At 36.6% G+C, this 13,452-nt stretch overlaps 1 protein-coding gene across 1 annotated transcript; it reads left to right on the top strand.

Moving 5' to 3' along the window:
* The first annotated feature begins 1,487 nt into the window (after positions 1–1,487).
* On the top strand, positions 1,488–2,426 carry LOC109564521 (olfactory receptor 4F3/4F16/4F29-like). Its single transcript, XM_019967950.2, has one exon. It carries the CDS (start codon positions 1,488–1,490, stop codon positions 2,424–2,426), a length of 939 nt encoding a protein of 312 aa, XP_019823509.2.
* Positions 2,427–13,452: the final 11,026 nt, after the last annotated feature.

Consider the following 13,452-nt stretch of genomic DNA (forward strand, 5'->3'; position numbering starts at 1 on the left):
CCAAATTACTCTGAGGAGTTAGTATTATTAATTGTAATGTCATGGATAAATGAAGGTTCAAGAATTTGCCAAAATTGCCTTGTCAGTAACTGAAGTACAGTTTAAATCTTGACTTACAGAATCCAAAGGACATATTCCTTCCACTGTGCTCTGTTGCTCCTGTAACTAAAAGTAAAATTACAAGATATTGTGATAAATTCTTACATAGAGGTTTGAGCAAGATACTTTTCGCTCTTGCATGATCTCCTTCACAGTTTTAAGCTTCACAGACTATGTGCTAAGTACTTTAGGGCAGTACTTCTCAAAGTATCTTTGGTGAAGAATCAGGTATTGTTCTTCAGTCCTTCATGGACTGATGTTTTAACAAATGCAAAATTTTATACTGGTTTGCTATCCTGTGACACTTCTAGAGAATTTTCTAAACACTCGACTTCCACACCTAACATGACGCAGACTTGTAACAGTTTGTGGACCTGCACCTCTGTGTGGATCATTTTTCATTGCTTCAGGGAATCTAAATATGAATAAATCATAACCCCTGCCTCCCAGAAGCTTACAGACTACGAGGTGAGTTAGACTGGTACTCAGTTTACTAAAATACAAGAAATAGTCAAATAAATGCTTGTAGTATAAAACAAGACCTCACAAACATGGTTAAAATTTAATAGAACTTGAAGACAAATATCTTCCAGAGATGGGGAGTCAAAAGGAAGGCTCTGTCTATGAGAATAAGGCTTGTATTCTTAAAAGTTGATGGAATAATTGAGAAGTGATGAAGAGTATGTGTGATTGGAGCTAGCCTGTATTAGTTTTGAACCAAAAGTCAAGAATTTAAGGTTGAATTCCTATTACCCATGTTGACCGATCTTGTATGTCATGAATAACATCATAGCATCTACCCTAGAAGGAAGCAGAGTGGTATTAAATACAGAGAAAATTTGGTAGTTATGCTAGTAATTTAAATTCTAGTAATAATAAAGTAAGACTTCATAGATGCAAACAATATCTAAGTAATATTGAAGACGAATGTGTTCCCAGAGGTAGGGACAAGGAAGGAGGAGATAGGTCTTTCTGCTGGGTGAAGGTTTATAAGGCTTCAAAGAGATTGCAGTAGTGATTAGTGCTATATGACTGGGAAGATCATAATAGTTTTGAACCCCAAATCAAAAAGACTTGGGGTGGAATGCATATTACTCATATTTATTTTCTTGTGTCTCATGAGTAATACAGTGTATCAACCCATGGAGGAAGAAAAGGGTATTAAATGCAGAGATAAGTTGGAGGCAAGAACAGCTTCATATAACAGCCACCAGTTTTACTGTGTAAACATGGTTTAGAGATCATGAGCATTTTAGATCAGTTTTCATGCTAATATGTAAATTGGCTTTCATAACTTTGACCTTTCTTCTTCAAATTCATCAACACAATTGTCATAATTTGCATTTTTTCCTACTGTCCTCCTTCAGATAACAATGCTAACAAAGTCCATGGATGGAGCAAACCAGTCTGTGGTATCAGAGTTTCTGTTCCTGGGACTCACCAACTCCTGGGAAATACAACTTCTCCTCTTTGTGTTCTCCTCCACATTTTTCATGGCAAGCATGATGGGAAACTCCCTTATTATTCTCACTGTGACTTGTGACCCTCACTTACACTCTCCCATGTACTTTCTGTTGGCCAACCTCTCCTTCATTGACATGGGTGTTTCTTCTGTCACGTCTCCCAAGATGATTTATGATCTTTTCAGGAAACGTAAAGTCATCTCCTTTAGTGGCTGCATCACTCAGATCTTTTTCATCCACGTCATTGGTGGTGTGGAGGTGGTGCTGCTCATTGCCATGGCCTTTGACAGGTACGTTGCCATATGTAAGCCTCTCCATTATCTGACCATCATGAGCCCACGACTATGCATCTCCTTTTTAGTGGCTGCCTGGATGGTCGGCCTCATCCACTCCACAGTTCAACTGGTTTTTGTGGTAAACTTACCCTTCTGTGGACCTAATATGTTGGACAGCTTTTACTGTGATCTTCCTCGGTTGATCAAACTTGCGTGCATAGACATAAACCAACTAGAGTCCATGGTCACAGCCAACAGTGGATTCATCTCTATTGGCTCCTTCTTCATTCTGATCATCTCCTATATCGTCATCATTCTCACTGTTCAGAAACACTCTTCAACAGGTTCATCCAAGGCTCTGTCCACACTTTCAGCTCACATCACTGTAGTAGTCTTGTTCTTTGGTCCTTTGATATTTGTCTACACGTGGCCATCTCCCTCTATACACCTGGATAAGTTTCTGGCCATCTTTGATGCAGTTCTCACTCCTTTCCTGAATCCAGTCATTTACACACTCAGGAATCAAGAAATGAAGGTTGCAATGAGGAGGGTATGCAGACAGTTAGTGAGTTATAGAAAGATTTCTTAAGTGATGGCTGTATTGTAAAGATCCCTTGTTGATTATTGATGGTCATTACTGATGATCAAACTCAGACAGAAGCTTTTGATTGTTCTACCTTAATTATGCACAATGATATCAAGTCTATTTTGTCTTTCATTTAGGAGGGAGTGACATTCACTTCTGAAGAGAGGTGTTACATATTAAGTATTTATAATCAAAGATTATAGTAATCTTGAGTCTCAGTTCCTAAGGAATAATATTCACATGAAGTAACTATTAGAAATACAAAACAGATAAACTTCTTTATGGACTTGAGAACAGGGACCCTTTTAACAGGAACCCTTCTCAGAGACAGGAATTCCTATCAGCACCTAGCGGGAGACTTGCTAGATGAGGACTGAAATGAGTCTTCATACTAAATGCTGCAACTTTCCCACATTCTTCCTTGGGTCTCTGCCAGGGCTGTGCAAAAGAGGGCAGACTCTTCGAGAGCAAACACACAGTCTGAGAACATACATGTAGGAACCCAGTGGTCACACAACTCTGGGTAGAAGCCATAGAAGTTGTTCTTGGAATTAAAAGATCTGGGAAACCCCAGGTGTTTCCCTCTGTGATTGGCTTTATGCTACTTGAACCCATTACATTTCCTTCCTTTTTTCTTCCTGTATCTTCCTCTTCATTTTTCTTCAGCCACTTATGGACTCTGGGCTAGGAAAACTTTCCCCCCTTTCCCTCTCCTTTCCCAGGCCTTTCTTCCTTCTCTTTCTTCTCATCCTGTTATTCCTCCCTGTTTCCCCCTGCCCTGCCTTTGCTGCTCTGTCCACTTCTAACTTCCCTTCCTGATTCCCCTTTTTAATTGCTCTATTGTAGTTAGTATAAGTCACCAACTCAACACATTTCATGTCTAAAGGATTTATTATTCTTCAGGAGTTCAGCTGTTGAGTGTGATTGAAGGCAAAATAAATGGCAAGGGGAGGGTCCCTTATAGAAGTGGCTTTCATACTTTTTGACAGAGATTTGTAGTAAGAAATAGGGTATACACTGTAGTACATACAATACCCCATCCCCACAAAGGACTGAACTAAGGCTTAACGTAGCGATATTTATTTTTATGAAATTTTGCTTTCCTTTCATTTTCTTCCTACTAAGAATTGTTAAAAACATACTTTGTGAGTTGTTTACAGAATGTCTGATTACTAAGAAAATTAAACAGAAGTAGAGTGTTACATTCACTGTTTCTAGTTAAAAGCAGAATAAATATACCAAGATCAGTGTGTTATGTCATTCTAACAGATATCCAAAATCTAGTCTTGCTTTAATATATTTAATAGTATAGCACTTCTAAATTTATTTAAATAAGCCTATCAAAACTTTACTGTACAAATGTTGTCAAAACTAATATATATCATTGCTTCAATTTAGCTCATTATTTGAAATTATATATATGCATATATAATTATATGATATATATCCAAAGCAAATAGAATTTGCTTCCTAAAAACCATCTATGGCTCTCCATATCCATTCAGGTCTTCTTTTATAAGTACACATTAACAATACCTTATTTTTATTGAAAACACAGTGTATTATTTGTAATGAAAGAAAAATCATGCCTTGATTACCACAATTTTAATATACCAAACTCTTATTAAAGCAAATTATACATTCAATTCTTGGTGTCTATACTTAGTATTCTTTAGTACTAAAAATGATTACATGCATGTATCGAACCCATTCAGTTTTATTGTTTACTATCCACTTTCAATTTCTGGAATAACATTTTATCCTAGGATAAATGTACCCTTTTTCCCCTTGATAGTTTTTGGTCATGTTAATTCTAGTACAGCCTCAGTCACCCATAGTAATTATTACTTTTAACCAACATAAGCAATTTGTATTCCACTGAGAGTTCTTGAAGGAGAATAAAGGAGAATCATTTTAGTAAACTAGCAAAACTCATGAACACACTAATATAACCCCCAACAGACATGCACACATTCTGTTCACATTTTCTTATAGGTAGTATAAATTATGTTCTTAAAGTTGCAAACATGAACATAAGCAGTAACTTGATCAAAAGATATAGATGCTCTATAAAGACGTAAATAAGTTCTCACACACACACCACTGAATGTTTCAACATTCAATCTTTGAATAATTCAAAACTTATTCAAAGAATATCTACTAATTACTATGTTTAATAGTAAACCAAGGTCTTAAAATTGCTGAAGATATTAAACATTTTGTTTAAATAGACACACTACAGAGCTGTCAGAATTATAACTCAAATTGAATACATAAGTTTGCAATTTTTCTAATTCTAAATGCTTGTCTTATAATCTTTACTGGTAAGGTTGGAAAGGATATCTATCACTGTTATATTAAAAAATATAATCAATTGAATCTGAATTGTCCAAGGATTTATTTTCACTATGTGCATTTGGATTTTCATAGAAAAACACTTCTGTGTTAGTCATTTTTATAAGAAATTTTCTGAAAAATCTAGCAAATTTAAAGGAGTAGAAGTTCATTATAAAAATTTTGCAATATGGGCTGTATTATTGTAGATTCCTGTCAGCCTCTTTTAGAAGCTTTGTACAAAAATTATTAATATATCCTTGAGTTGGACTATTTCACATTCACATGAGTTTCTCAATTGCAGTTTAGCCGCACATAAAGTTCCCATGTTCAAATTTACAACCTTACCTACAGATCAAGAGAAGAATCAGATTTACCAAACATCAAAAGAAGAGACATACACAGGCATTAGATCGCAAATAAACTTTCTACTTATAGAGAAAAAGAGACATATTCTTACACAAATAGATTTTTCTTTAATTTTTAGTTAAGTAACAGAGAAAATTCTCTATCACTTCTCATCTGATAGAGAATCATTTTTGTACTAGTTTGCTAAGGCTGCAATACAGCATACCACAAACTGGCTGGGCTTCCATAACAGAAATTGTCTCACGTTCTGGAGACAGTAACTCCTGACTTGCCTTACTGCTGCCCCTTTTTAATCGCTCTGTTGTAGTTATAAGTTGCCTCCTCAAACATACTTCATGTCTTGAAGAGTTTATTATTCTTCACGAGTTCAGCTATCTAGTATGAGTGAAGGGAAAATAAATGGCAAGGGAGGGTTCTAAGGGTACTCAACCCATGATGCTTGCTGATATCTCTGACCTCAAAGAGGGCTCTAGCAGTTCATGGCTTATTGTCACTGCTACTTGAGTAACTGTGAGTTTTCTTCCTATATTGTCTAGATGGGCTTTAAGTTGATGTTTTGTCACTGTCTGCTGTGTGGGAGAGTCTGCACTTAAGTCCCTCAGTTATGACCCTCCATATCACATCACAATGAGGATGAGGTTGGATTTACGTGGATATTGTGTCTCCATCTTTCCTCATCTCTATGCAGGAGCTGTCAAATCTCCCCTCAGGTCTTCTTTGGAAAAGTTGCTCTGTATATAGCTTTAGATTTGTTGTGTCCATGGAAGGAAATGAGCTCAGCATTATCCTATGCTGCCATCTTGCCTTTCTTCCAGTCAGGGAATAACCTTTAGTTGTACACTTCTCTTGGAAGGGAAGATGGCCTATTGTACAAATAATACTAATTTCTGAGGAGAGCTAATGATTTATTTGTTTCTTTAAGACCTAAGAAAGAACACGAGTATAAATTTTTTATGGTGGAGTCTGAGGAGAAGTATATATGGATGGACTTTTCAGAAAGGATACAGAGACTGCCCATGAAAAAGAGTATTAGAGATTATTCACTATACAGTAACAAGACTTCCTTCTGTGATGCAAAACAACCTATTTTCCCAGCTATCCTAGTATTGTTTCATTGGTATCACAATCTATTCATTATTAATTGGTACTAAACAGTGCTGATAGAAGCATAGTTGAAGTCTCAGCATAGATGAAGCAACATGAATTTCCCCCTCACTATGGGTAATCTATCTTTATTGCTGAGTGCCAAAGCTTCCCGTGCAGATGTAAAGCTTCCCTATATGGTGCCACACCTCATCATACTCTCCATAGACTCACTGTCTACCTTTTCTGCAAGTATTAGAGATTTGTCTCCATACTGTGCTGATTTTCTTTCCCAACTGTGGTGCTTCTGCTAGCACTCCCATTTGTGAACTTACAGAATACCTTTCTGCCTTATCTGTTCCTATGGTGTCCCATGCAACTTTGGCTCTGGACATAATTTTCTAGGAAATGAAGTGTGATAATAAGCTTACACCCATGGAATTTACTACACTTACCAGAAGCATCTCATTGATGGAGTGGTAGAATGGACTGGTTAATGGTCAGGTTTCTATCAACTGGGAGGTGAACAACTTTTAAATTTAAGATGCTTCCTATTTGGTGCACTACATATCTTAAGCCAGTGAACAATATATCTTGCCTTCTATCCTAAAGGCAGCATATATGAACCCAAGGTATAAAAAGTCACTTTTACAAAGGACCAAATCATTTACAATGTCACAAACCTCCGTCCATAGTTCATCAGGCACTTTGTCTATCAGATCTAGGCCCTTAAATCTACTTCTCACTTCCATTGTATAACCATAAGGGATTTGATTTAGGTCATACCTGAATGGTCTAGTGGTTTTCCCTATTTTCTTCAATTTCAGTCTGAATTTTGCAATAAGGAGTTCATGATCTGAGCCACAGTCAGCTCCCAGTCTTGTTTTTGCTGACTATATAGAGCTTCTCCATCTCGGGCTGCAAAGAATATAATCAATCTGATTTTGGTGTTGACCATCTGGTGATGTCCATGTGTAGAATCTTCTCTTGTGTTTTTGGAAGAGGGTGTTTGCTATGACCAGTGCATTCTATTGACAAAACTCTATTAGTCTTTGCCCTGATTCATTTCATACTCCAAGGCCAAATTTGCCTGTTACTCCAGGTGTTTCTTGACTTCCTACTTTTGCATTCCAATCCCCTATAATGAAAAGGACATCTTTTTTGGGTGTTAGTTCTAAAAGGTCTTGTAGGTCTTCATAGAACTGTTCAACTTCAGCTTCTTCAGCATTACTGGTTGGGGCATAGGCTTAGATCACCATGATATTGAATGGTTTGCCTTGGAAACAAACAGAGATCATTCTGTCATTGTTGAGATTGCACCCAAATACTGCATTTCGGGCTCTTTTGTTGACCATGCTGGCTACTCCATTTCTTCTAAGGGATTCCTGCCCACAGTAGTAAATAACAGTTATCTGAATTAAATTCCCCATTACAGTCCATTTTAGCTCACTGATCCTAGAATGTCGACATTCACTCTTGGCATCTCCTGTTTGACCACTTCCAATTTGCCTTGATTCATGGATCTAACACTCCATGTTCCTATGCAATATTGCTCTTTGTAGCATCAGACATTGCTTCTATCACCAGTCATGTCCACAAATGGGTATTGTTTTTGCTTTGGCTCCATCCCTTCATTCTTTCTGGACTTATTTCTCCACTGATCTCCTGTAGCATATTGGGCACCTACCAACCTGGGGAATTCCTCTTTCAGTATCCTATCATTTTGCCTTTCCATACTGTTCATGGGGTTCTCAAGGCAAGAATACTGAAGTGGTTTGCCATTCCCTTCTCCAGTGGACACATTCTGTCATGCAAAGATGGGCTTGATAAAGGACAGAAATGGTATGGACCTAATAGAAGCAGAAGATATTAAGAAGAGGTGGCAAGAATACACAGAAGAACTCTGCAAAAGATCTTCATGACCCAGATACTCACAATGGTGTGATCACTGACCAAAAGCCAGACATCCTGGAATGTGAAGTCAAGTGGGCCTTAGAAAGAATCACTACAAACAAAGCTACTGGAGGTGATGGAATTCCAGTTGAGCTATTTCAAATTCTGAAAGATGATGCTGTGAAAGTGCTGCACTCAATATGCCAGCAAATTTGGAAAATCAGCAGTGACCACAAGACTGGAAAAGGTCAGTTTTCATTCCAATCCCAAAGAAAGGCAATGCCAAAGAATGCTTAAAATACCACACAATTGCACTCATCTCACACGCTAGCAATGCTCAAAATTCTCCAAGCCAGGCTTCAGCAATACCTGAACCGTAAACCTCCAGATGTTCAAGCTGGTTTCAGAAAAGGCAGAGGAACCAGAGATCAAATTGCCAACTGAAAAAGCAAGAGAGTTCCAGGAAAACATCTATTTCTGCTTTATTGACTATGCCAAAGCCTTTGACTTCGTGGATCACAATAAACTGTGGAAAATTCTGAAAGAAATGGGAATACCAGACCACCTGACCTGCCTCTTTAGAAACCTATATGCAGGTCAGGAAGCAACAGTTAGAACTGGACATGGAACAACAGACTGGTTCCAAATAGGAAAAGGAGTATGTCAAGGCTGTATATTGTCACCGTGCTTATTTAACTTATATGCAGAGAATATCATGAGAAACACTGGGATGGAAGAAGCACAAACTGGGAGAAATATCAATAACCTCAGATATGCAGATGACACCACCCTTATGGCAGAAAGTGAAGAGGAACTAAAAAGCCTCTTCATGAAAGTGAAAGAGGAGAGTGAAAACACTGGCTTAAAGCTCAACATTCAGAAAATGAAGATCATGGCATCTGGTCCCATCACTTCATGGGAAATAGATGGGGAAATAGTGGAAACAGTGTCAGAATTTATTTTGAGGGGCTCCAAAATCACTGCAGATGGTAATTGTAGCCATGAAATTAGAATATGCTTACTCCTTGGAAGAAAAGTTATGATCAACCTAGATAATATATTAAAAGCAGAGATATTACTTTGCCAACAAAGTTCTGCTTAGTCAAGACTATGGTTTTTCCAGCGGTCATGTATGGATGTGAGAGTTGGACTGTGAAGAAAGCTGAGCACTAAAGAATTGATGCTTTTGAGCTGTGGTGTTGGAGAAGACTCTTGAAAGTCCCTTGGACTGCAGGGAGATCAAACCAGTCCATCCTAAAGGAAATCAGTCCTGGGTGTTCATTGGAAGGACTGATGCTGAGGCTGAAGCTCCAATACTTTGACCACCTCATGCAAAGAGTTGACTCATTGGAAAAGACCCTGATGCTAGGAAGGATTTGGGGCAGGAGGAGAAGGGGATGACAGAGGATGAGATGGCTGGATGGCATCATCAACTCAATGCACATGAGTTTGGGTGAACTCAGGGAGTTGGTGATGGACAGGGAGGCCTGGCGTGCTGTGATTAATGGGGTCACAAAGAGTCAGACACGACTGAGCGACTGAACTGAACTGAATTGAAATTATTTACAATATAAACTTATGCTTCCTATTCTTGTGAACTTTGGTTTATTGCATTCAGATAGCTCTATGACCCAGGAAAGAATGCTTCCAAAGGAAACACAGCTAAGACTGGCTTCTGACAACTTGGGGTGCCTCGTGTCATTGAGCCAGCAGATGGAAAAAACTTGCCTCTGATATTTGTGGAAACAATTGCAAGAGTTAAAATGGATGCTCATAAGCCATACTTTGAAATATTTGAAAGTTATAAATCAAGGTAACAAAATTTTGAGTACACTGTGTTTTGTCCTACATTAATAAACATATGTTATTTCCTCTTCTTCTCTAGTGTCTTATTATGAGTCTTTAGGACATTTTTTCTGGTCAAGCTAAATAGGTCCCTAGAGATAAAGTCCCATGATCCATGAACTCCTAAACTTCAGTCTTTGCAGTGTTACTTGATCATTGTCCTCTAGACTTATTAATAAACTTCATTTCTATAATGGCAAGATTTTATGGCACTTAGAGAACACAAGAATATCTAACACTCTATGAGGAGGCTTCTTTTCTTTGTACAGGTAAAATGGAAGAATGAGAATAAACTTAACAATAAGGAAAGTAGCTCTATATCAGATATGATTCTATTTGGAAACTACTGTGGAAATGAATCATATCTTAAAATGTATGAGTATATCCTAAACCTGGGTAACAATTTGACTAGTAATGGAGAATAATTGTGAAAAGGGGTATTAACACATTGGAGAATGTAAACTGACCATCACTTTTAACTAGAATCACACAGTGTTAGGGTAATGTGAAAGATATTAGGAAAAATCTAATGGTTTTATAATGTTTGGGGTTTAGCACTCTATTTTCAGTGATAATGAAATGAATGATTCCCATTCTCTGCAATTTATTTAAAAGGTAAGAAAAGTTGGTGACACATGAAACTAAGAAATCAAGGGTAATGCTGTAATCTCTATTGGTTTTCCAAAAAAGATAAATTATGAACTGGTTTTCTTCTCTGAAAAGGGCAGCAAATTTATTTTACTTGTGAAATTTTCAAGGTGGAAAAGAGTTTTAGAGACACCTAAATAGATAAGACACTCAAAGTTCCAAATATGAATAAGTTGTTTTCAATAAAATGTCAACTTAAAATAAGATGTGCAAAATTTAAAAACAAAATGAAAACTACCAGGAGATCAAATTGGTTCTCTTGCTTTCTTATGTGCTTTACAATTTTAAAATGTTTTTTATTTATTTATATTTTATTTTTTTTAATTTTTTTTATTTTTAAACTTTACATAATTGTTTTTTATTAATCTTTTTCTCTAAATAGTAAGAATAGTAAGGATTTAGATGAGAAAGGAATACTAAGAGGAAACATAAAAGACATTGAGTTTTAGAAACAGAAAAGTAAGGGATTACTCAGTCTTTTTTAATTCATATATAAAAGAGTAATTGAAAAATATGCTGAAAATGATTTCTATGCATACAGCTATAAAAAGTAAAAGAAACAGTCAAATTAGGGGGAACAGAATTTTACTTAGGTATGAAGAAAGATTTTTATGACAATTTGAAAGTTAAAACTCAGGACATTTCAGGACAGCCCTGGTGGTAGAGTGGATAAGACTCCACCCGCCAATGCAGGGGACACAGGTTTGATCCCTTGTCCAGGAAGATTCCACGTGCCACAGAGCAACAAAGCCCATGCAACACAGCTACTGAGCTCATGTGCCATAACTACCGAAGCTGGTGCACCTACAGCCCATGCTTTACAACAAAAGAAGCCACCACAGTGAGAAGCCACGCACCACAACAAAGAGTAGCCCCCACTCGCAGCAACTAGAGAAAGCACATGTGCAGCAACTGAAGACCCAGCACAAGCAAAATTAAATAAATGAATAATTTTTTAAATGCAGGACATTTCAGCTGAGGGACTTTCAAACCTCTTAATAATTTTAGATTGAGAAGGAAATGTATATGAATAGTGGTTTAGATTTTTCAAAACTATGAGATGTCTGTGGATACCATTTTTCAGCTTGATAATTCCATTATTTAGAACCCCCACCTACCAGCATTTTCTTCATCTATAAAGAATTAAATGTCTGGCAATGTGTTTCTGGAAGATTGATCAATTCTCTATAAGTCAAGAAAAAAATAATACTGTAAAAGGAGAAGAACTGGACCTTTTCTTTTTTACCATGTAAATTTAATTGCTTAAATAATTATCATTTGATCATTTATGATTCAGCTGGCTTCAGATGGCTCTGTGCCCCAGGAAAGAATTCTTCCAAAGGGAACACCTAAGACTGGCCTCTGACAACTTGAGGTGCCTCGTGTCACTGAGCCAGCATATGGAAAAGAACTTGCCTCTGGTATTTGTGTAAACTATCGCAAGAGTGAAAATGGATGCACAACCAATCTATAAGAAAATGGTTTCAAAATCTAGTCAACTGGGAGATTGATTGTAGGTATTTGTTGACTCCTAGGTGACTGGACATCATACCCTAATGTCTCCATCTAGAACCCTCTCTTTGACTATTGCTCAGGACATAAATAGAATTCTTAATGTGCTTCAGATGCATTTAAAACTTTGACATTTGAGTTTTACACATCAAACTATGAATTTCTATATTCTGACATTTGTTTGTATATTTCTCTCCCTTTTGGAACATATACAGCAATTTCATTTTTCACCTCTTTCTTTTCTTCTAGTAGTCATTGCAGAGTAGTTAAAGAACAATCAGTGTTACCCCAGTAGTTTCCATATTTATAGCTCTTCCCTCTTTTGATGCACTTTTCCTCAAATTCCCAGTTGTTACATTGTGGAAGATATTCAAGATCCAAAAGGAAACTAAATTCATAACTAGATGTGTGTTACTAGTATAGGCGTATGGAGAAAGTCTTCAAAGAGACTGAGTACTTAAAAGATACCTGTAGACATGGTCTTAAAAGTTGCTATAATTAAAAAATTCTGCAGAATAGGCCCAGAAACTAATATTACTCATATCCCATAAGCTACCATTTACTTCATTTAAAGTGGACTTTGTCTTTCTTTGTCATTATACACATACTTGCCTTATATCCCTTCTTTTTGACATGGGCTACTCATTTTTCCTTAATCCTCCTCCATTTTTATAATCTGTTTCTATTTTCTTCTGTCTCTTCAAAACTCCTGGCAGTTTTTTAAACTCCTGCCATAGATACACAAAGCAGCCATATTTTATGGTTTTCAATCATCTAATTATATTATCTTTTATCTTTGTTGAATTGTTATGTTATAAATATATAATCTGTATTCCTATCTTTATTTCAATTGCAATCTTATCTTCCTATATTGAGGTTATCTTTATTATGTGTAAATCATAATTGCCAAATCATTGAGTATAAGAAAAGAAGCAGGAAAAGTAGACAGGAAATGAGGTTGAAAAGAACCAGACTCCAGAGGACTTTGAATGCTCTGTTAGAACTTTGTGGTTTACATGAAGGCAAAAAGGGACATACTAGATTTTTAACAATATGATTGGGTCTGTTTTGAGAATTGATGTATTTTTGTTGGAAGGGAAAGTACTTGAAAGAGAAGAGAATTCTGGTGAGATTTTTGTGATAGATGTAGCAAGAACTGATGAAAGTAGGGGTAATGGAAAGAGAAAGGAATGGATCCATGGCAAATGCATTAAATTAAAAAAAGAAATTCTGACATATTTCAGTCATTTAAAAAGTACCCAAAACTGTATGATTGGGTATTTAATTTCAAGATTAATGGACACTTGTTATTTAACAAATTTGTTTTGAGAGGATATCACTGCAA

This window comes from Bos indicus, chromosome 10, assembly GCF_029378745.1.
Source record: "Bos indicus isolate NIAB-ARS_2022 breed Sahiwal x Tharparkar chromosome 10, NIAB-ARS_B.indTharparkar_mat_pri_1.0, whole genome shotgun sequence".
Classification (NCBI taxonomy): Eukaryota; Metazoa; Chordata; class Mammalia; order Artiodactyla; family Bovidae; genus Bos; species Bos indicus.